The 24,286-nt window shown below is 40.3% G+C and overlaps 1 protein-coding gene across 3 annotated transcripts in view; it reads left to right on the top strand.

Annotated features, from left to right (window-relative positions):
* Positions 1 to 24,286, top strand: part of LOC113875575 (zinc finger protein 665-like) — a 36,396-nt gene that overhangs the window by 4,860 nt on the left and 7,250 nt on the right. For 2 of the 3 annotated variants that reach the window (XM_027514069.1, XM_027514071.1), the window contains 3 exons: positions 8,074 to 8,145; positions 9,423 to 9,505; positions 20,880 to 21,006. In XM_027514069.1, the coding sequence (XP_027369870.1) occupies positions 9,491 to 9,505; positions 20,880 to 21,006 (142 nt within the window). In that variant the 5' untranslated portion in view covers positions 8,074 to 8,145; positions 9,423 to 9,490. Of the gene's footprint in view, positions 1 to 8,059; positions 8,146 to 9,422; positions 9,506 to 20,879; positions 21,007 to 24,286 lie in introns of all 3 variants that reach the window. The other variant, XM_027514070.1, reaches the window with a different exon arrangement.

Here is a 24,286-nt window from a genome sequence, read left to right as displayed (position 1 = left end):
CACAAGTTCCTCCTTGTGCAGCTGTCAGAATATCTAAAGCCAATCTGTTTTGTAAAACCACCTTTCTAATTAGTGCTTATTCAGCATTAAGAGCTGAAATAGCTTTTTGAGAATCTTGTAATGCCTGTTGAATAAAGTTAGTCAAAGCATCCACTCGTAGCATAACATCTGTAGTTCCCAAAGAGGGAACAAAGACTTCAGCCAAATAATCATACCAGTGAAATACAGACCTTGCCCACCGAGTTTTAAGGTGGTGTAAATTAGCAGGCTTTTCTGGAAGCTCTGAAAATATAAAGCTGTGAGTAAAGGCTAGACCCAGGATGCATCACCCTATCCAACCAAGGGGAAGCCATGCCCATAGGTAAGAGCCACATATCCAATAGGTCCCGTTTGGAGCAAGCCAGCTGACTGAGATATCCAGTCGCAATTAGTGCCTGGCCAGACAAAGGGAGGACCTGAATCAGGGTTGGAAAACATGGGAATGATTACGTTGCATATTTCCTGAGGCAAAAATCCCAATTGTTTCCAATCATTGTAATTAAGTTGTTGGCTAACTTTTGGGGATGGCTCTTTTTGTTCCCAGCATATAGGGGCAGTAGATACTAGATGTCCTTTTTCAGGAGTTAGCCATATAACCTCATCCCATATTTGATAAACATCAGGTAAAAAAAAACCATTAGATCCAGACCCATTTGTGTTATGTGTAGCACAATAGTCATTAAACCGAGACAATGTATAATCAAAATTAAAAGTCATGTTATGTCCATAGTTAAAGTACAAAGTGTTGCACCAGTCCATTTTAGGGCTGGTAGATGTCATCTGATGAAGAAGAGGCATCACGTATGATTGTTGTCAAAGGTATTTGCAGACTTGGAGAAAGTCTTTTTCTTGAAGTGGAGATGTTCACCACAGGAAGCCTTTCACCGATGAAGAGGGGAGTGCTCCACAGACCCAGCAGTTAGACCAGTTGTGGAATGCAGCGTAGGGGTGAGCCCAGGACAGGAAGGCATTGTCTTGAGGATCAAACGGCACACTCAGGATTTTTGGAGTCAGCTGAAGTAGGCTCATATAGATTATCAGGCCCATCTGAAAAGTACGAAGTCAGAGCATAGAAAGTAAAGACATAAAATGAAGTCACTTAGTTCTGGTCAGGGTGCCACCTCTTAACTCAAGTGTGATGTACCCACGAATCAATTCCTGGCACTTTGACAGCTGTGGGAGAAGAAAGAATAACCTGGTAAGGGCCTTCCCAGAGGGGCTTGAGGGATGGGCCCCCAGATCCCAATGTTGTTATGAGGACCTCGGTTCCTGGCTCAAATAGAGGCTTGCTTGACTCAGAGGCTGGGTCAGGAGTTGTCTCCCAGAGTTCTGTTAATGCCTGTTGAAGAGCTGAGAGCTGAGAGCTGAGTTACATAACTAGTTAATTCCAAGGCTTCAGGGTCTGTAACGACGTCTGTGTGTAAGAAAGGCCTTCTATAATTACATTCAAAGGGGGACAGTCCCTCCTTTTTGGGGGCAGTTTGAGCCCTCATTAAAGCTATGGGTAGGACTTTAATCCAATTGTCCTGCATCTTTTGAGTTAATTTGCACAGATATGTTTTGATAATGTCATTAGCTTTTTCAACCTTTCCTGAAGATTGGGGTCTCCCAATCTTTATAAGTGTAAGTGATATTCTATTTCTAGAGCTTTAGATACTCCCTGAGTTACAACAGCTTTAAATGTGGAGGCATTGTCACTCTGAAGGCTCCGTGGCAGCCCAAACCTGGGGATAATTTCATGGATTAAAATCTTTATAACCTTCTTAGCCTGCATACTACAACAGGGAAAAGCTTCAATCCATCCAGTAAAAGTATCTACCCAAACTTGTAAGCAAGAATATCAATTAGCTTTTGGCATATCAGTAAAATCAATTTCCCAGCCCTCTCCAGGATACTTTCCACTTCGTTGTAATCCACCTATTGCTAGGTTCTCAGTCTTTGGGTTATTTTTCTGACAAACCTCACACCTTTTGATAATGTTCTTTAAAGTTTTCATTACGTTTTTACCTTCAAACAAACAAGAAGCCATTTGGTAAGTACTCTCTGCACCCAAATGAAAACTCTGGTGTAAATCCTTAAGAATTTTCCATAGAGCATTTTCAGGAATTATTAATCGTCCATCTTCCGACTGTAACCATCCATTATCTGTAATGTTAGTTCCTCTTTTCTCATGTCTTTCTAATTCTTCCTCAGTATATTGTGGTATTTCCTGTTCCACAGGACCTGTCCAGATCAAAGGCGTCTGCAGTGAAGGGGTTTCATAAAGTGCTGCTTTTCTGGCTTGACAGTCAGCCAGCTGATTACCTTCAGCTGCTTTATCCCTGCTGTGCCCTTTGCAATGCATAACAGCTTCTTCTTTAGGACAATATATAGCAGTTAAAAGTCTCTCGATGTCTCTGAAATGCTTAATAGGTTCTCCTGTTGCTGTTTTAAACTGTCTTTCTTTCCATATTGCATCATGAGCATGTAAAGTCAAATAAGCATACTTAGAATCAGTGTAGATATTTATTCGCTGCCCTTTGCTTAACTCTAGAACTCGGGTCAGAGCCACAAGCTCCGCTAACTGAGTACTGGTTGCCTGGGTGAGAGATTTTCTTTCTGAAACCTGTTCAGCAGTCACCATGGCGTAACCTGCTTTATGCTTTCCATCCCGAACAAAAGAACTGCCATCTGTAAATATTTCCATGTCAGGATTGTCTAATGGGTTATCCATTAGATCCTCCCAAGCTGCGTAGTTTAAAGTTGGGAATTGGGAACAATCGTGATCAGGTGTTTCATTTTCCTTCTCAGGAAGGAAAGTGGCAGGATTTAAATTTCCACAAACTTTCAGCTTAGTTACTGGTCCTTCTAACAATAATGACTGATATTTAAGAAGTCTACTGTCTGCCATCCAAATATTAACCTTAGAATTTAAGATTCCACTCACTTTATGAGAAGTCAGTACAGTAAGGTTTTGTCCATTAATTATTTTTAAAGCTTCAGGTGCTAATAAAGCCGCTGCCCCAATTACGCTTAGGCAGTGGGCCCACCCACATGAAATTACATCTAATTTTCTGCTTAGATAAGCGGTAGATTGCTCGTGAAGCCCTCAGGCTTGTGTCAAAATTCCAAGGCCATACCTTTTCTTTCAGTGACAAATTAAATCCTGACCCTGTAGCAAGCCCAAAGCAGGAGCTTGCAGGAGGGCAGTCTGAAGAAACTTAAAAGCCTTTTGAGTATCTGGAGACCAAACCAGTTTGTCTGTTGGGGCCTGCTGAGTTTCAGCTATAAGTTTATGTAAAGGCTGGGCAAGTTCCCCATAACCCAGAATCCAAATATGACAGTAGCCTGTGATTCCCAGAAATCTTCTCAATTGTCTTAAAGTCATAGGTAGGGGATGATTTAGTATGGATTTAATTTTCTTAGGGCCTATGGTCCTAGTCCCTTCTGATATAATTAGGCCCAGATATCTAACAGATTGTTGACAAATCTGAGCCTTTTCTCTTGATGCCTTATAACTGCAGCCTGCCAGAAAGTTTAAGAAATCTTCTGAGGCTCCTGAACAAGCTTCCTCTGTCTCAGCACAGAGCAAAATATCATCTACATATTGTAACACCACCGCTTCAGAGCTATTAAAGTTTTGTAGATCCCATGACAAACTTTGTCCAAATAAGTGAGGACTGTCACGAAATCCCTGGGGCAAAACTGTCCAGGTTAACTGAGAAGCTGGGTGCATAGGGTCTTCAAAGGCAAATAGAAATTTGCTTTCTTCCGCCAAAGGCACAGCATAGAAAGCATCTTTTAAATCAATTACTGAGAAATATTTGGCTCGTTCAGGAATTTCAGACAAGAGAGTATAAGGATTAGGCACCACAGGGTGTAAAGGAACTACAGCCTCGTTTATTATTTGTAAATCTTGAACTAGTCTCCATTTACCATTTGATTTCTTTATATCAAAAATAGGAGTGTTGCATGGACTGTTACATGGAACTAATAGTCCCTGCTCCTTTAAATTTTCGATGATGGGTTTTAACCCTTCCTTAACCTCAGTTTTCAGTGGATACTGCTTCTTATGTGGAAATAAGTGGGTCTTTGAGCTTGACAACTATAGGAATAGCATTTTGTGCTTGACCCACAGATTTTCCATCAGCCCGTACTCTAGGATTTATATTTTGTTCAACTAAAGGGAGAGAAAGGGAGGGCTCCATATTTATGAAAACAGAGGTGTCAACCTTGTTCAGTATATTCCTCCCCAAAAGGGGTGAGGGAGACTCTGGCACAATCAGAAACTCGTGTGAAAATAGCACAGAATCTCAGTTACAACGTAAAGAATAACTGAAATAATACCCTTTGGCTTGTCCAGACAGTCCCATTATGGAAGCGGATTGGGAAGGAAGTGGGCCAGGGGCTTCAGTAAGCACGGAGTAAGTTGCCCAGTATCTAAAAGGAAATCGACGAATTGGCCCCCAACAGTTATTAATACCCGGGGTTCCTCAGCTGTAAACAGGAGCTTGTGTGGGGACCCCTGGGCACCTTCAGTCCTGATAGTCTTGAGTGTCTGACCCCAGGTGTCATTATGACAACACAGTATTTTAAGTGAAACCTCCTTTTAAATTTGTACAGAGAAGGAAAAAAATATCGGTAGTTTGTTTCCTCCTGCTGCTTAAGAGAGTTAAAAATGTCTGACACTTGCAACCTATTTCCTCCCTTTGGAGACCCAGTTTGTTTCCTCCTGCTGCTTAAAGGAGATAAAAATGCCTGACACTTGCAGCCTATTTCCTCCATTTGGAGACCCCCTGGCCTTCCTGCCTGTTACCCTCTCAACATCGTGTAATAAAATAGACATATTTTCAACTGTGGTTTTACCAAGGACATGAATTGTGTGTATGTGTTTATGTGTGCACACACAAATGGATATTTCTGGTCTCAGCTCTTTACCAGAGAATAACAGAGGTATGACATTAGATCTTGTGAAATTAAAAGCATTTCTTTGAGAAAAGGGAAAATAAAAGAACATTTAACATGATAAAACCAACAAAATAAAATGCTTCATTCTTTCCTTTCAAAAAAAGAAAAAAAAACCTACTTTAACTGGTTAGTCCAATGGTCTGTTTTCTCCATTTTCTATGATCAGTGAAAAAAAGTGAGCTGTGTGTTGATATGAAGATGTTTCCCTCAGGTACCTTTTTAACTTTTCTGTGCAACTGAGGAAGGATGGGCTGGATTGACCTGGAACCTCCAACAGAGCCTCTCTATTCATAATGAAACAGATTGCTCAGATCATGTTTCTAAGCTGACTGCTTACACTGTTTTTTGTACCAGTGGATATATATGTGAAATTCTGTGTTTTTAAAATATTTTACTGCAGTCTTATAATAAAGAATTACCTGCTTGGTATCACTTTGACCCAATCTTGAAAGAAAAGTTTCTTTTGCTCAGATACATGACAGATGTTTCTGGTGTTAAATGGGATGGGCAATAAGGACAAACTTGGCCCTCTTGCCCTTCAGCCTCCCATTTCATTATTCAGTTATACCCGGTTCTCTTCACTCAGCTCAGACCTTCTCATAAACGGCTTCTCTCTGGGCCTGAGGGAGCCCACTTGTAACATGGAAATGAGAGACTAGACTGAAATTCTGAGTGTGAGCAACACTGACCCCTGAAATGATTAGCCAAATTGGCTGTGTGTCTGTGTGTGGCAGTTCTGGGTTGGAGGGAGTTTCTGGTGGTAATTTGAATTTTAAATAGATCCCAGTCCTCCCTGAATGAAAAATGAAAAGGAAGACTGTAGGATGGGGCAGGATCACAGGCTCAGAATTAGATGACTTCTATGAATAAGGCTAAATCTGAAGGGAGATTTTTTTTTGTTGTTTTACGTCCTGATGTTCAGACCTCCACTGGGCTTTCATTTGTTCTTGGACAAAAGCTTGACTCATCGCTGTGGCTCCACAGCCCTCTGTCAAGCTCAGGGCCCTGTCAGTGTCTCCAGCCTCATCCCCGGAGCTGACCCTTTGCTCATGGTTCAACCTGTCCTGGTCTCATTTACCTTTTTTCTATTTCCAAATACCAAAACCATTTCTGTCTGGTGTTGTAGTTCCTTTTCTCATCTTCAGGTCACCCTGGCTCAGGCCCTTTGTCACTCTTCAAGTCTAGGCTCATAGAGGTCTCCCCATCCCCTCCTAACAGTCTCTCTCATGTTACCCAGGTTTATTGCCTCTGTATCAGTTGCCATCAGCAGAAATTAATGCCCTTCTTCACGGGTTATTTTGAGTCCTTCCTGGTTCCCCTCTTTTTAGGGCTCATAGTGTTCCTCTTCTTCCCAGCGTGGCTGCAGTACCTGATACTGGAAATGTCTTTAGATGACTGGACATGGGTTGAGCTGAATACCGCAGATACCTGTGGGTGCAGGAGGATGGGAGCCTTGGGCTTGAGGGGCTGGTTCTAGCAGGTGCCCCCAGCATCCACTCCACTCCCTGGCTTTTGTTGGCTCTTTTAACAGGCAGGCACCATAGAAAAACAGGGAACATCTCCGGTCATTTTTTGCATCAACTTTGGTATCATTGTGTACTTGGGGTTGCCAGTGAAGAAAGCTTCATGTGCATTTGCGAAGATGCCAAGAGAATCTGGATTGTTTCCTTGGAAGATGCTGAGGTCTCAGTGGGCCATGTGCATCATTGGAATGATCCGTCGTTTTCATAGTCTTTGGAGATTTTGATGTTTGACCTGGATCACTCACTGTAAATGAAAATATGGTGTCTTGTGTCTGTGGATCCTTGGGTGTCCTCTTTTGTATTTTGCCTCATGCATGAGTTATCAGGGCTTGGAATGCTTTGTGTTTGTATAAGAGGGTCCGAGGCTCATTGTGGGCTCTGTGGACACTCTGTTGGACACCATGAAAGTTGGTAAGTTTGTTTGAGTCCTGCCGGGAAAATAGGAGTACTAAGGTTAAGATCACAGAATGCTTGTTATAAGGTGGTCCTGCTCGATAGGGATCTCTGGGCCCAACCTGAAAAGAGTCATAAAGTCCTATGACGTAGGGGAGGATGGCTCCAAAAAATCAGAGGGCAGCGATGCCACAGTGATCTGCAGCCTGGAGGCTTATCCTCTAGAAGATGTAGCTGCAACTGTCTTGCTGCCAGGCTGCGTTCTCTGTTATCCACTCCTGTCCCTCCCCAAATAAGCACACATACAGGCACAGTACAGAAAACACGGAATCTTAACTGCACTGTTGGTGGTAATGTAAATGGTACTGCTATGTTGGAAAATGGAAGTTCCTTAACAAGTTAATATAGAACAGGCCTACAGTCTATCAAACCCATTTCTGACAGATATCCAAAGGAAAAGCAATCAGTTTTTCAGGGATATGTCCACAGTCCCATGAGTGTGACTGGATTTGCAGTAGCCAAGGCGTAGACACAGCCCAGATGTCTCTTGACAAAAGTATAGGTAACAGAAGTGTGGTATAGAAATATTTATTATATACTGTATATTCATGAACTATTTTTTCTCTATATATAAATATAAAAATCAAGGATCCTGCATTTATGCCAGAATGAATGAACCTAGAGAACATTATGCCAAGTTAAATAAGCCTGACAAAGGAGGACAGACAGTATGTGGAAACTAGAATTGTCAAACTCATAAAGCCATCGAGTAATAAGGCTGTTTCCAGGAGCTGAGTGGAAGAGGAAATTGGGCACTGGTAGTCAAAGAGTAGAGGTTTTCAGTTGTAAAATAAGTAAGTTCTGGGGATCTGAGGTACTTCATGCTGCCCTGTAGTGTTTCTGTATCCTTAAGATTCGCCCACAGGGATATAATACAGTGTACTCATAGGTGGATGTATAACTTACTCGAGTATATTAATTATTCAGTGTATGAGTCTATCACATGATCACTTTGTACACAGTACATTTATACCATTTTTGTTAGTTACACCTTAGTAAGGCTGGTAAAGGAAAAGAGAATTGGGGGTGCTTTTCTGCTCTGAATGGTGCTCAGTCCAGGCTTCACTTGTCATTGATGATCCATTTTGCGTACACATGTCCCGGAGTCCAGCTCCAGCAGCCAGGGAATCAGCCTGAAGAGATGAGTGGTGTCGGCGGAGAATGATGCAGCCTCTGACTCAAGGTAGGGGACTGCATGTTTATTTCAAGCTTCAGGTTCTCTTTTATACTTTGACAAAAGCATTAGGCCAGAAGTTTGGCATTTTCAGTTTCCCCTCACCCAGATTTATTGTCTCCATAAAACATTGTTGCCCTTCAAACAGAGTTTCTACTTCAGCAATTCTCTCAGAATCCTGTTTAACTTGTGATTACATTGTAACTCATGCTTATGTCTGGGCTGCATACCACATTCCTCAGTTTATTTCTTACCTTTCTAAATCCTGTTTGCCCCTAGCACCCTAAGTTCACTATCTCCTGAAATGGCTTCTAGCTATTAATATCTCTGAAATTCCTAATCTCTATAAGCTATAGTAAAATATGCTAGCACTACAACATTCCTTAAATTTTTAGCTTCTAACTATTCTTAATTATTCCTAAACCCTAAATTCAGCAAACTTCCTTTGCCATAAACATTTCCCTCACGAATAGGTCTCAGATGACAATCCTTCCCATGGCCTCAAGCTGCAGCCTACGTGCTCATCCTGGAACACTCTTTGTAAAGATCCTTGAACAAATGTCAACTTTATGGATTCTTCTCTGGGCACAACTGCACAAGGCTTTGTGCCTTCTCATCCTCCTCTCAAGGACAATAAGCACCTTAACATTCTTTTCAGTCAACTCAACTGAGGAAAGGAAAAAACAAGTCAGAATCACAAGACCTAACTCCTTCATCCCGGGTCTGTGCCTGTGGGACAAGGAGAGGGGGTTGGGGCCGTGCCTCCCATTTTGTCAGTAATGCCTAACGCGGCTCCCGACACACATGTTTTGTACCCTCTGACCAGAGATTTCCCTTCAGGTAGTTTGTGTTGATCCACAGCTCGAGAGTGTTTAAGATGCCCCAGTTGATTCCAGTCTGGATCCCTCACTGAGCATCAGGACTCTGAGTCCTCCCAGTCCTGAGGGCTCAGATCTGGGCTGAGGAGGGGATGCTCTGTTCTGAGTGGGGATGGATCAGGGCCTGCTGTGTGACCTGAAGGAGATTGCCTGGTCAGCGGAGGTGCCTCCTGCTGCTGTGTACGTGAGGCCTCACCAGGAGGGGAGTGTGATCTGAGGGAAAGTGTGGGAAAGTCCCATGTTGGTCTCTCTGCGGGAGTTGACTGTCCTGAGTCCCTCCTGAGACAGTGGCCACAGGGGGCTGTCTGTTCCTCGTGGTGAGGGCTTTGCTGTGTGTGTGGTTGGGGCTCAGGAAGGGGATGTGTTGACTCTAAGCATTAAACAGTATGTTTTCAACTTTAATGATAGACCTCTGAAGACTTGTGTTGCCTGAGGAAGCCCTGAAGTTAAGAAAGAGGAAAGAAAAGGAGTGAGGCATGGCTGTTTCTCAGGTAAGGTCATATTTAGTCTGTCTTTCCTGAAATGCCCTTCTCTGGACTCACTAATCGTGTCTGACTTTGGAGTGTCCTGTGTGACTCCTGTACACGCACACTCACCTGGGGCCTTCCCTCAGGCCCTGTCGTCTCCACTTAGATCCCATCTCCCCATGACCTGGTGACCTGGCCCTTGTGAGGAGGGTCCCCTGGGCACCATCCTGGGCAGGACTTCTCTCCCACAGGTTGGAAACAGGGTCTCAGTACTCTTGGGCAGCAGGGATTGCTTAGGGCCTATCTGGATGCTCTGTCTGCTGTCAACCAGGGTAAGGAAACTGCATGTGGAAGTCACGTGTTAGTATGCACAATAGCTGGTCAAATCTGGGAATCAGATCAGTTGAGCCTGTCCTTTCCCTTTTGTGTATCTTGACATCCTTGTGAATATACTTTACATATACACAAAGAAGTATGTCTGAGTACTATGTTCTGTTCAGTGGGTTTATTTATCTGTTTTTATACCAGTACCACATCACCTTGATTACCTTGTAATAGTTGTTGAAATAGAAAGACCTCCATCTTCCTTCTTCAAGAGTTTTGCTGTTTGCTCTTTGAATAGTTCTCTGACATTCACCATGTTTTATTCTGCTTCTACAAAGATTGTCATGGCAGTTTTAATGAGTTAATTGGTTGATTGATCCTTTGGTGGTTATTAAAGAACCTTTTTTGATATAGCATGTTTCTTTTGTATTCTTTATGATTTTTACTGATGAAACTTTGTCATGTTGGAAAGAAGATAAGTTTACTTCTTTTTCAATTTGGGTACCTTTGATTTCTTTTTCTCATCTAATTGCTCTAAGGGTTTTAGTGCTTTGTTGAACTGTAGTGCAGAGTGTGCATCCTTGCCTTCTTCTTGACCTCAGAGGAAAAGCTTTCGTTCTTTCCCCATTGTTGTTCTCTTTTCATAATGGCATTTATTATGTTGATGTTGGTATAATGTATTGTTTGTAGTTTGTTGAGTGTTCCATCTTGAAAGGTTGTCAAATTTTTGTTGAATGGTTTTTCCTGCATCGAGATGATCCTGTTTTTTTTCCCCTTTAATCTGTTAATGTAGTGTGTCATACTAATTGATTTTTGTATATGGACTTCTCCTTGCCTTACATGAATAAAATCGGTTTGGTTATGGTGTCAAATCTTTTTATTTATTTATTTAAATTATTTTAATTGATGGATAATTGCTTTACAGAAGTTGTTGTTTTCTGCCAAATACCAACATGAATCAGCCATAGGTATACATATGTCCCCTCTCTCCCATCTTCCTCCCTATCCCACCCCTGTAGGTTGTTAAAGAGCCACTATTTGAGTTCCCTGAGTCAGTCAGCAAATCACATTGGCTCTCTACTTTATATATGGTAATGTAAGTTTCCGTGTTACTCTCTCCATACATCTCAACCTCTCCTTCCTCCCCTCTCGCTCCGTCTGTTCTCTGTGTCTGTTTCTCCAGATCTTTTAAATATGTGTTGAAGTTGGTTTGTAAGTATTTTAATTTTGCATCAGTATTTGTCAGGGGTATTGGTTTCTAGTTTTCCTTTCTTGTGTCTTTGGAAAATCATCAAACTATTAGAATCGTGCTTGCTGCATAGAATTAGCAGGATTAGTGGTAATTCTTTTGTAAATGTTTGGTAGAATTTGGTCCTGTATTTTTCTTAGAGGTTTCTGACTACTTTTCAAATCTCTCTAGTTATAATGGGCTTCCCTAGTGACTCAAATCATAAAGAATCTGCCTGCAGTGTGGGAGACCCAGGTTTTATCCCTGGGTCGGAAGATTGCCTGGAGAAAGGAGAGGCTCTCTAGTCCAGTATTCTTGTCTGGAGAAATTCCATGGACAGAGGAGCCTTGTGGGCTACAGTCCATGAGGTCACAAAGAGTCAGACATGACTGAGTGGCTAACACTTTCACTTTCAATGCTTCTCACTTTTTTTATTTCTTAATAAGTAAAATAGTTTGTATGTTTCTGAGAATTTGTCAGTATCTCCTATATTCTGTTATTATAGGCATTATTGGTCATAGTACTTTAGAAACTTTCTTTGACCTCAGTTATAATCACTCCTGTTTCATATCTGTTTTTAGTTATTTGAATCTTTTTTTCTCATTCCCTTAGTCTAGGTGGGGGTTTTCCTATACAGTTTTTTCAAAACATCAACTCTTGGTTCGTTGATTTTTATATTTTTCTACTTTCTATTGTATCTCTGGTTTCTTATTTACCTTTTTCCTTCTGCTAAACGAGTTTAGTTTGTTTTCTGTTTTCTGCTTCCTAGAGGTCTAAAAATAGATTTCAGATTTAAGATCTTGTCTCTTTTTTACTGTAAGCATTTAACAGTTCAGACTTTCCTTTTAGTACAGTGTTCTCTGTGTGTTATAAATTTTGTAATATTGTCTTTTCATTTTCATCCATGTATTTAAAAATTTCCATGTGGTTTTTTTCTTAGACCCATTTGTGGTGTAAGAGTGAGCTGTTTAATGTCCACATTTGAGAAATTGTCTTTTTTTGTGTGTGTTTACTTTGGCCACCTCATGCGAAGAGTTGACTCATTGGAAAAGACTCTGATGCTGGGAGGGATTGGGGGCAGGAGGAGAAGGGAACGACAGAGAATGAGATGGCTGGATGGCATCACTGACTTGATGGACGTGAGTCTGAGTGAATTCCAGGAGTTGATGATGGACAGGGTGGCCTGGTGTGCTGTGATTCATGGGGTTGCAAAGAGTTGGACACGATTGAGCAACTGATCTGATCTGATTTCGTTGTTGTTAGGGAAGATACTTTTCTGGTATCAGTCTCTTAAGATAGTTAATTTTGGCCTAATATGTAGTCTCTCATAGAGAATGTTTTATGTGTCCTTGAGATACATGTGTTTTATGCTTTTGTTGGGCCATGTGGTCTGTACATGCGTGTTCAATGTTTGCTTCATTTTTCTGAGATATCTAATGTTAGATGTATATATATTTTTACTTGTTACAGCTTTTTGGTAAATTGACCATTTATCATTATACAATATTTATCTCGTTGCAGTTTTTTTTTTTTCTTCAGTTTATTTTGTCTGATATAACAGTCTCCCCTGCTCTCTTTAGGATGTTCTGTCTTTTTCCATCCTTTCACTTTTCACCTTTCCATGTCCTCACAAACGTGAGTACTACCTGTTTCACCTCTCTGACAAACTCTGTGGCTCTTGCCCTGGGATTTTCCTCTTGTTACTTCCTGTGGCCCCTGCTCATGTGCATCGTATGGTGGTGAAAGACAGGCCCCCAGGACAGCTCCTTTCATGCCACTGTAATTTCAGAAGGAATGTATTGAATGTTTCCTTCCTATCATCATGAGATAGTCTTGAGATAGTCTTGCTTAATAACTATATTTTTTTCCATATTCTTTTTTGCCATGATTTTTAATTCTCCAAGAAGTTTTTTTACTTTGCTATTGTGATACTTTTTTTTGTCATAATCTAATGACTCTTCGAATTTCAAATCACTGTTTTATTAATGGAAAAAAAAGCAAAGAAAATCTTTGGCTTCTGTTAATGCCTTGTTATGTAAATTTAAAAGGATAAAATTGTATTTGTATCTTTGTATATGGTAATTTTATTATGAATTGAATTCAAGTATTCTTTTTTTTTTTTAATGTTTTCACAAGTTTTCTTTTGGTAGCGTAGTGTAGAATCCTGTTGACAAACTCAGCTGAGTACAAAGGATACATTTTTATCATCTGAAAGATGTTGAAATACATGTAAATAAAAGGATGATATAAAATTTTCCAAAAAATCTGTCAAAAGACCGATTCTTTCATGTCAGTTAATTTTTTATAGATAAGCATGCATGCATGTGCAAGTCTGTGGTTTAGATAGAAGACATCATGATTTTTTTTTCAAATGATACTTTTTTTTAAATTTAACTTTACAATATTTTATTGGTTTTGCCATATATCAAAATAAATCTGCCACAGGTATACATGTGTTCCCCATCCTGAACCCTCCTCCCTCCTCCCTCCCCATACCATCCCTCTGGGTCGTCCCAGTGCACCAGCCCCAAGCATCCAGTATCATGCATCAGACCTGGACTGGCATAATATTATACGTGTTTCCATGCCATTCTCCCAAATCATCCCACCCTCTCCCTCTCCCACAAAGTCCAAAAGACTGTTCTATACATCGGTGTCTCTTTTGCTGTCTCATATACAGGGTTATTGTTACCATTTTTCTAAATTCCATATATATGCATTAGTGTACTGTATTGGTGTTTTTCTTTATGGCTTACTTCACTCTGTATAATAGGCTCCAGTTTCATCCATCTCATTAGAACGGATTCAAATGTATTCTTTTCAATGGCTGAGTAATACTCCATTGTGTATATGTACCAAAGCTTTCTTATCCATTCATCTGCTGATGGACATCTAGGTTGCTTCCATGTCCTGGCTATTATAAACAGTGCTGCAGTGAACATTGGGTTACACGTGTCTCTTTCAATTCTGGATTCCTCAGTGTGTATGCCTGCCGGGGACCAGCCCCGGCTGATCCAGGGTATTCGAAGGAGAGACGGCGTAGGTGAAGATCAGGAAACAACTGCTTAATTAAATGTTAATTAAAGATATAAAGAGTAATAGAATGAGGATAGCTCAGTAAAATTCAGTGAAGAAAAGAGGCTGAAATAAGGATAGCTCAGTGAGGAAATTCAGTGGAGAAAAGAGGCTGAATAATTCAGCCAGAAGGTAAGAGAAAGAACGACATGGTGAGACCAAGTTTCGGTGAACAAGGCCCGCACTTTATTTTTCAAAGTAGTTTTTATACCTTAAGTTATGCATAGAGGATAAGGGGGGAAGGGGTAGAGTCAGGCAGCAAGCCAGGCTTTCTTCCTGCAAACTTATCATATGCAAAAGCTTAGGTGATTTGCATCATCTTCTGGCCCGGAGGCCTGTTAACATTTTAAGACCCTTTCTTCAGAAAACTTATTTTTCTCTAAAGGTGATTGGTCAGGAGCCACCCTCCAAAAGCATTAGATAAAGTTGCATTTCTACAGAGCAAAGGTGTGGTGGGCTACAACAAGAAAAAGAATTAACTCAAGGGTCCCAGGTTACAAACATTAAAGCTACTACTTACACCAATTATATTAATCAATACACTGCCAGGGACACAGCAGGTAAGGGATATGGAAACTTAGCAGCAAACATTGGCCCAACAAGTGAAAATCCCTTCACCAATACAATTTCTAATCAATCTTTTAACTACTCAAAAGAATCTGTGTTTAGACAGTTTAGAACATCTCCTGCCTCTCACAGTTGGGAGGCTCTGAACAATCACATGTGGCCGGAAAAACCTATTCAGGCAGGCTAGAGGATTTCCAAAGGAGTTTGTAGGTTAAACACTGTCACACCCAGGAATTATTAACTGGAGCTGTAAGCTAACTTTTTTCAGAGAGGTAGTGGGGGACAGCCCCCCGTAAAGTCAGAGGTGTAGGTGAAAGCACAAAGCAGAAAGTAGGCAGACTCTGGTTTTGGGTGTAAATGCTCGAGAATTTCCAGGGAGACTCCTGAGGCTTGATCCCGCCTTTGCGTATGTCAAGCCTCCTTCCTCATGACCTTTGCCACGGGCGGAGCTCGCTCCCCACATATGCCCAGCAGTGGGATTGCTGGGTCATAAGGCAGTTCTATTTCCAGTTTTTTAAGGAATCTCCACACTGTTCTCCATAGTGGCTGTACTAGTTTGCATTCCCACCAACAGTGTAAGAGGGTTCCCTTTTCTCCACACCCTTTTCAGCATTTATTACTTGTAGACTTTTGGATCACAGCCATTCTGACTGGTGTGAAATGGTACCTCATAGTGGTTTTGATTTGCATTTCTCTGATAATGAGTGATGTTGAACATCTTTTCATGTGTTTGTTAGCCATCTGTATGTCTTCTTTGGAGAAATGTCTGTTTAGTTCTTTGGCCCATTTTTTGATTGGGTCATTTATTTTTCTGGAATTGAGCTGTAGGAGTTGCTTGTATATTTTTGAGATTAGTTGTTTGTCAGTTGCTTCATTTGCTATTATTTTCTCCCACTCTGAAGGCTGTCTTTTCACCTTGCTTATAGTTTCCTTTGATGTGCAGAAGCTTTTAAGTTTAATTAGGTCCCATTTGTTTATTTTTGGTTTTATTTCCAATATTCTGGGAGGTGGGTCATAGAGGATCCTGATGTGATGTATGTCAGAGAGTGTTTTGCCTATGTTCTCCTCTAGGAGTTTTATAGTTTCTGGTCTTATGTTTAGATCTTTAATCCATTTTGAGTTTATTTTTGTGTATGGTGTTAGAAAGTGTTCTAGTTTCATTCTTTTACAAGTGGTTGACCAGTTTTCCCAGCACCACTTGTTAAAGAGATTGTCTTTAATCCATTGTATATTCTTGCCTCCTTTGTCAAAGATAAGGTGTCCATATGTGTGTGGATTTATCTCTGGGCTTTCTATTTTGTTCCATTGATCGATATTTCTGTCTTTGTGCCAGTACCACACTGTCTTGATGACTGTGGCTTTGTAGTAGAGCCTGAAGTCAGGTAGGTTGATTCCTCCAGTTCCATTCTTCTTTCTCAAGATTGCTTTGGCTATTCGAGGTTTTTTGTATTTCCATACAAATTGTGAAATTATTTGTTCTAGCTCTGTGAAGAATACCGTTGGTAGCTTGATAGGGATTGCATTGAATCTATAAATTGCTTTGGGTAGTATACTCATTTTCACTATATTGATTCTTCCAATCCATGAACATGGTATATTTCTCCATCTATTAGTGTCCTCTTTGATTTCTTTCACCAGTGTTTTATAGTTTTCTATATATAGGTCTTTAGTTTCCTGAGGTAGATACATTCCTAAATATTTTATTCTTTTTGTTGCAATGGTGAATGGGATTGTTTCCTTAATTTCTCTTTCTATTTTCTCATTATTAGTGTATAGGAAGTCAAGGGATTTCTGTGTGTTGATTTTATATCCTGCAACTTTACTATATTCATTGATTAGTTCTAGTAATTTTCTGATGGAATCTTTAGGGTTTTCTATGTAGAGGATCATGTCATCTGCAAACAGTGAGAGTTTTACTTCTTTTCCAATTTGGATTCCTTTTATTTCTTTTTCTGCTCTGATTCCTGTGGCCAAAACTTCCAAAACTATGTTGAATAGTAATGGTGAAAGTGGACACCCTTGTCTTGTTCCTAACTTTAGAGGAAATGCTTTCAATTTTTCACCATTGAGGGTAATGTTTGCTGTGGGTTTGTCATGTATAGCTTTTATTATGTTGAGGTATGTTCCTTCTATTCCTGCTTTCTGGAGAGTTTTTATCATAAAAGGATGTTGAATTTTGTCAAAGGCTTTCTCTGCATCTATTGAGATAATCATATGGTTTTTATTTTTCAATTTGTTAATGTGTTGTATTACATTGATTGATTTGCGGATATTGAAGAATCCTTGCATCCCTGGGATAAAGCCCACTTGGTCATGGTGTATGATCTTTTTAATGTGTTGTTGGATTCTGATTGCTAGAATTTTGTTAAGGATTTTTGCATCTATGTTCATCAGTGACATTGGCCTGTAGTTTTCTTTTTTTGTGGCATCTTTGTCAGGTTTTGGTATTAGGGTGATGGTGGCCTCATAGAATGAGTTTGGAAGTTTACCTTCCTCTGCAATTTTCTGGAAGAGTTTGAGTAGGATAGGTGTTAGCTCTTCTCTAAATTTTTGGTAGAATTCAGCTGTGAAGCCATCTGGACCTGGGCTTTTGTTTGCTGGAAGATTTCTGATTCCAGTTTCAATTTCCGAGCTTGTGATGGGTCTGTTAAGATTTTCTATTTCTTCCTGGTCGAGTTTTGGAAAGTTGTACTTTTCTAAGAATTTGTCCATTTCTTCCACGTTGTCTATTTTATTGGCATATAATTGCTGGTAGTAGTCTCTTGTGATCGTTTGTATTTCTGTATTGTCTGTTGTGGTCTCTCCATTTTCATTTCTAAGTTTATTGATTTGATTTTTCTCCCTTTGTTTCTTGATGAGTCTGGCTAATGGTTTGTCAATTTTATTTATCCTCTCAAAGAGCCAGCTTTTGGCTTTGTTGATTTTTGCTATGGTCTCTTTTGTTTCTTTTGCATTTATTTCTGCCCTAATTTTTAACATTTCTTTCCTTCTACTAACCCTGGGGTTCTTCATTTCTTCCTTTTCTAGTTGCTTTAAGTGTAGAGTTAAAAGAATTAAAACGAATTAAAAGAAATGAGGACAATCTCAGATACCTCCAGGACAATATTAAACACTACAACATTCGAATCATAGGAGTCCCGGAAGAAGAAGACAAAAGAAAGACCATGAGAAAATACTTGAGGAGATAATAGTTGAAAACTTCCCTAAAATGGGGAAGGAAATAATCACTCAAGTCCAAGAAACCCAGAGAGTCCCAGACAGGATAAACCCAAGGTGAAACACCCCAAGACACATATTAATCAAATTAACAAAGATCAAACACAAAGAACAAATATTAAAAGCAGCAAGGGAAAAACAACAAATAACACACAAGGGAATTCCCATAAGGATAACAGCTGATCTTTCATAGAAACTCTTCAAGCCAGAAGGGAATGGCAAGACATACTTAAAGTGATGAAAGAAAATAACCTACAGCCCAGATTATTGTACCAGCAAGGATCTCATTCAAATATGAAGGAGAAATCAAAAGCTTTACAGACAAGCAAAAGCTGAGAGAATTCAGCACCACTAAACCAGGTCTCCAACAAATACTAAAGGATATTCTCTAGACAGGAAACACAAAAAGGGTGTATAAATTCGAACCCAAAACAATAAAGTAAATGGCAACGGGATCATACTTATCAATAATTACCTTAAACGTAAATGGGTTGAATGCCCCAACCAAAAGACAAAGACTGGCTGAATGGATATAAAAACAAGACCCCTACATATGTTGTCTACAAGAGACCCACCTCAAAACAGGGGACACATACAGACTGAAAGTGAAGAGCTGGAAAAAGATTTTCTGTGCAAATAGGGACCAAAAGAAAGCAGGAGTAGCAATACTCATATCAGATAAAATAGACTTTAAAACAAAGGCTGTGAAAAGAGACAAAGATGGTCACTACATAATGATCAAAGGATCAATCCAAGAAGAAGATATAACAATTATAAATATATATGCATCCAACATAGGAGCACTGCAATATGCAAGACAAATGCTAACAAGTATGAAAGGAGAAATTAACAATAACACAATAATAGTGGGAGACTTTAATACCCCACTCACACCTATGGATAGATCAACTAAACAGAAAATTAACAAGGAAACACAAACTTTAAACGATACAATAGACCAGTTAGACCTAATTGATATCTATAGGACATTTCATCCCAAAACAATGAATTTCACCTTTTTCTCAAGCGCACACGGAACCTTCTCTGGGATAGATCACATCCTGGGCCATAAATCTAGCCTTGTAAATTCAAAAAAATTGAAATCATTCCATGCATCTTTTCTGACCACAATGGAGTAAGATTAGATCTCAATTACAGGAGAAAAACTATTAAGAATTCCAACATATGGAGGCTGAACAACACGCTACTGAATAGCCAACAAATCACAGAAGAAATCAAAAAAGAAATCAAAATTTGCATAGAAACGAATGAAAATGAAAACACAACAACCCAAAACCTGTGGGACACTATAAAAGCAGTCCTAAGGGGAAAGTTCATAGCAATACAGGCATAACTCAAGAAACAAGAAAAAAGTCAAATAAATAACCTGACATCATGATTTTAAAACTACATATCACCTTTTTTTTTTTTTCAGTTGAAATTATGTTATCAGTATAATCTGTGGCCTTGGAATTTTCTAAACGATCCTGTTAGTTTTTTAAGTAGTAAATTACTAACAGTTGTTTCTGTATCCACGTCTATAATGACCTTTCATGCCATTCCAAATTGTTCACTGTGGACTTTTTTTTTTTCATATTAATACAATATTTATTTGTTTTCCTTCTGCCAAACCCTGAGCCCACCACTTTCCCCAGGCTGCCTGAGGAGTTACAGGAAAGGGAACATACAGGGCAGACAAAGGAGAAAGAACTATGGGAGGTGGAAACAGCTCCTTCGTATTGTGAAGAAGATGAGCTAGACCACCATCAGGCAAAAGAGCCCCATGGCCTTTGAGGGCCAAGCCCATGGCATAGAAGAGCTATTGTTTGAGAGAAGGGTTCCTGGCATAACAGTGATGAAGCTCCCAAACACAGTCCCACTTCCAGGCCTGGAGCCAGCCACCCTTGCTGTGGCAGCTCCAGCTCCAGGGAACTTGGCTGCTGTGTCAAAGTCCTTTGAAATGGCACTGGTTTGGAAGCTGAGGCTAGGAATAAGTGAGATGGCTGGGGGGACCTGGGGCTGCCAAGCTGCTGTGGCTCTCATGGGTCAGTGTCTCCAGTCCTTCACCACCACTGTGGACAGTGATCACTCAACAGGGAGGAGCTTCTCCTGATCAGGGAGGGGGTAGAGACTAATTTGGCACAGGTGTCCATTTTCAAGGGATGAAGGCCCAAGGCCCGAGAGCTGCTCCCCTTGCAGAGAAGACAGAGGGGCAGGGAGGAGGCTCACCTTGGACTTCTTTCAAGTTTTCTTTAGAAGCCCTCTGTCAAAGGACTTTTAATGTTCTCTGTATTACTTAACTGTTAGATGCTTAAGCTTCAGTTGCTGAGCCCAAGCTTCTGAGTTCAGGTGCTTCATGTAACATTTCTTAACCTTCTTGATCTGAGTCGAGTTTCTCAGAGTGTCTGTGACACAGGTTTTCTTCTGTAAGGTGGGAACAGATCATTCTTTAATGAGCTATTACATTGATGACAGGTTCTTGCCTGTAAAGTACTTATTTAATGTTTAGAGTAGTATTACAGTAATTTAGAGCAACAGGAAGCCTTCAGACACTTTTGATCCTTGCTGCTGTTATCAACATCATAACTGAAAATTTTGACCTTTCCATTAAAAGTGCTGTGGATTTTGTCATCTCTGAAGACACCACTCATACTGTACCTCATCTAGATAATGAATTGCACTCACTGGGTAGAACATAATATCTGACACTTCTATATAGCCAAAACAGTGTTGAGCTTTATGTTTATATACTTCATGGATTTTGAACAATGATGAAAAATCCATATTAATTGGAGGATCTCATAAGGTCTTAGGGAAAAGCATAAGAAATTAAAATTAGAGATCCATAATTTCTCCAGATACCCCTGCATGGATCTGTTAGAACACATACTTGAACCAAGTCAATCCTTAGCCCTTACTACCCTTTCTCTTTTGCATGAAAATGAGAACTTTTCATGGCCATTTTGGTGACATGTGGTTTCATTTCAGGAACTGCTGACCTGTGAGGATGTGGCCATCGAATTCACTCAAGAGGAGTGGGAATTCCTGGACCCTGCTCAGAGGGCCTTGTACAGGGAAGTGATGCTGGAGACCTACAGGAACCTGCTATCTGTGGGTGAGGATGACTTCCTTCCCGAGCTGCCCTTGGGTATCTGCATTTTCCCTGCGTGCCCCCTTGGGAGGCCCTGATGTCTTTCATCTGAGAATTCTGGTGACTGGGGTATGACACAGCTTCACAAGGTTAAACTGACCCTCTTCAGATGCTGTGTCTGTTTCATGTCATATCTGAGGTTGTCCCAGAGCTTAATTATGTACAAAGCTCACTGGCAAATGTTAAAAAAATATCCAAAACCCGATTTCCTATTTTCTACCTTTTGACTTTTGGCTCAGTCAAAAAATCCACAGCACTTTAGATCTGTTTCTTCTGATAACGCTGAATACCTATTTGTTTGTTTTTGCTTGCTTGTTTACTTTTTTTTGGCTGCACCATTCTGCATGTGGAATCTCAGTTCCCTCCTGCTGCTAAGTGGTTTCAGTCGTGTCCGACTCTGTGCGACCCCATAGACAGCAGCCCTTCAGGCTCTGCCATCCCTGGGATTCTCCAGGCAAGAACACTGGAGTGGGTTGCCATTTCCTTCTCCATTATGTGAAAGTGAAAAGTGAAAGTGAAGTGGCTCAGTTGCATCCGACTGGTAGCAACCCCATGGACTGAAGCCTACCAGGCTCCTCCACCCATGGGATTTTCTAGGCAAGAGTACTGGAGTGGCTTGCCATTGCCTTCTCCATTAGTTCCCTGACTAAGGATCAAACCTGCACCCCCTGCATTGGAAATGCAGAGTCTAAACCACTGGATCACCAGGGGAGTCCCAGAATTTCTGTTTCTGATCTAAATAGTATCTCCACATTGGAGCATGAGAAAAAGCTCTGGACAGTGGGGAGTGATGTAAAAATAGCCAAAAATACAATGTATAAAGAAAAACGAGTATCTCAAAAGGGCTGTTTTTTTCTGTTTAGGAGTGGGACAAGTTGGTGGATTGGATCCTCTGTGGTTGTTACTTAGGAAAATGTAAGGAGAGTTTTGATCCTAGATCCTACAAGGGGAGCATATGTGAATCTCGCAGGCTCTTAGCTGGCCATCTGTAGGTCGAGCGCATGGTCCCATCTGAAGATGCTGTGATGTCTGACCTTCATGTTGTATTAATTTTACTCTTGTGCTGCCCTACCCAGTCTGGGAATGTCAACTGTTCCTGATGTTACATTCTCCTTACTTTGTATCCTTTTACCTCTTAAATTTCTTTGAAATATATTCCTGAGGGTCTGAAATTTTATCTGGTTTCCTTGCTGTGATAATCCACCTATGTTTAATTGGCAGCCTCTGGTGGAGGCTGTCTCTGTGGAGTGGATTTACTAGGTAACAGAAAACTGTGATGGAGACACTATTCCTAATGTTATTTTCTTGCTCTGCACAAAGTCACCACTTGAAGCTATCCAGTAGAGTGGTCAGCATGTTCTAGGATTATGAGAGAGAAAGTATCACGAGAGCCCGATACATCTTTCCAGGTTATTTTCTGGCTTTGGAAACTCTGTCAAGGGCACCGTGACAGTGTTGTTCATGTGTAACAAGGACCATATATTTTAGCCTCTGTCAATGCTATGGGAATTTATCCCAGGACAACTTTGTCCAAGTTCACATTCTCATATCTATGAGGCTATTGGCTGCACTGTTGTTCTGTGCATTGTAGGCATTTTTTATTTTATCCTTGAGTTCAAATTTCTGTGTTACTCTTAGTGTTTCTGTTTTGTATTTGCAATGCGTTGGATGGTTGATTGGGGAATAGTCCCTATGGTGGAACTGGTGATTGGTCCCTCTTAAAATTCTTTATATATTCTTTGTACTCATTTACTATCAGGTGTATGACTTCCACATATTTTCTCTTTTACTGTTGATTGTCTTTTCAAACTCACTGCACTTTAATGCACAGTAGTTTATAATTTTGATATAGTTCAATTTATTAATATCTGGTTTTATTTTGTGGCCTGTGCTTTTGGTGTTATATCTGGTAAATCATTTGTGGGTCCAGTTTCCAGAAACATTTCCTGCACGTTTACTTCTAGTTTTATACATTTGGGACTTAGGTTTAGGTCTTTGAACCATTTTGAGTTCATTTTTGTCTATAGTGTAAGATAATGTTCCAAGTAAATTCTTTTGCTGGTGGATATTCAGTTTTGTCAATATGTCTTGTTTCATAGACTGCTCCCCCCATTTAGTAGTTTTTACACCCTTATGAAACATCTTTTGAACATCTCCGCAAGAGATGTTTTTGTTTTTGTTTTTACCATTCTTTTTAGGTATGCTGCTGCTGCTAAGTCACATCAGTCGTGTGTGACTCTGTGCGACCGCACACAGGGCAGCCCACCAGGCTCCTCTGTCCCTGGGATTCTCCAGGCAAAAACACTGGCATGGGTTTCCATTTCCTTCTCCAATGCATGCATGCATGCCAAGTCGCTTCAGCTGTATCCAACTCTGTGAGACCCCATATACAGCAGCCCACCAGGCTCCTCTGTCCCTGGGATTCTCCAGGCAAGAATACTGGAGTGGGCTGCCATTTCCTTCTCCACTTTTTAGGTATAGTTAATTTACAATGTTGTGTTTCAGGTATACAGCAGTTTACAAGATACTCAGTATAGTTCCCTGAGCTATATCGTAGGTTCTTGTTGTTTATCTGTTTTGTATAAATATTAGTTTGTATATATTTAGACTCCTAATTTATCTCTCCCTTTTCTGCCCCCATCATCATCCTGTACTATCCCCTTTGGTAACTATAAGTTTGTTTTTTATGCTGGTGAGTTTATTTTGTGAATAAATTCATTTGTATCATTTATTTCAGTTCAACATAAAATATCCTATGATATTTGTCTTTTTCTGTCTGATTTCACTTAGAATAATCCCTAAGTCTGTCTATATTGCTGCAAAAGGCATTACTTCATTGTGTTTTATGCTGTGGAGGTGGCAACCCACTCCAGTGTTGTTGCCTCGAGAATTTCATGGACAGGGGAGTCTGGCAGGCTGCAGGCCATGGGGTCTTAAAGAGTTGGACACGGCTGAGCTACTTTCACTTCACAATATTCCCTTGTATATATGTACCACATATTCTTTATCCCTTTGTCAGTGAACATTTAGGTTGCTGCCATGTTTTGCCTGGTATAAATAGTGCTGCTAAAACATTGGGGTGCGTGTATCATTTTGAATTAGTTTTCATCCTTTCTGGATATATGCCCAGGATTGGAATTGCTAGTTCATGTGATAGCTCTATTTTTAGTTCTTTATGGAACCTCCGTGCTATTCTCCAAAGTGGCAGTACCAATTTATGTTCCTTCCAACAGTGTAGGAGGGT

The sequence above is a fragment of the Bos indicus x Bos taurus genome, chromosome 18 (assembly GCF_003369695.1).
Source record: "Bos indicus x Bos taurus breed Angus x Brahman F1 hybrid chromosome 18, Bos_hybrid_MaternalHap_v2.0, whole genome shotgun sequence".
Taxonomy (NCBI): Eukaryota; Metazoa; Chordata; class Mammalia; order Artiodactyla; family Bovidae; genus Bos; species Bos indicus x Bos taurus.
Note: the sequence above shows the minus strand (reverse complement) of the source record. Positions and strands in the feature narration are given on the sequence as shown.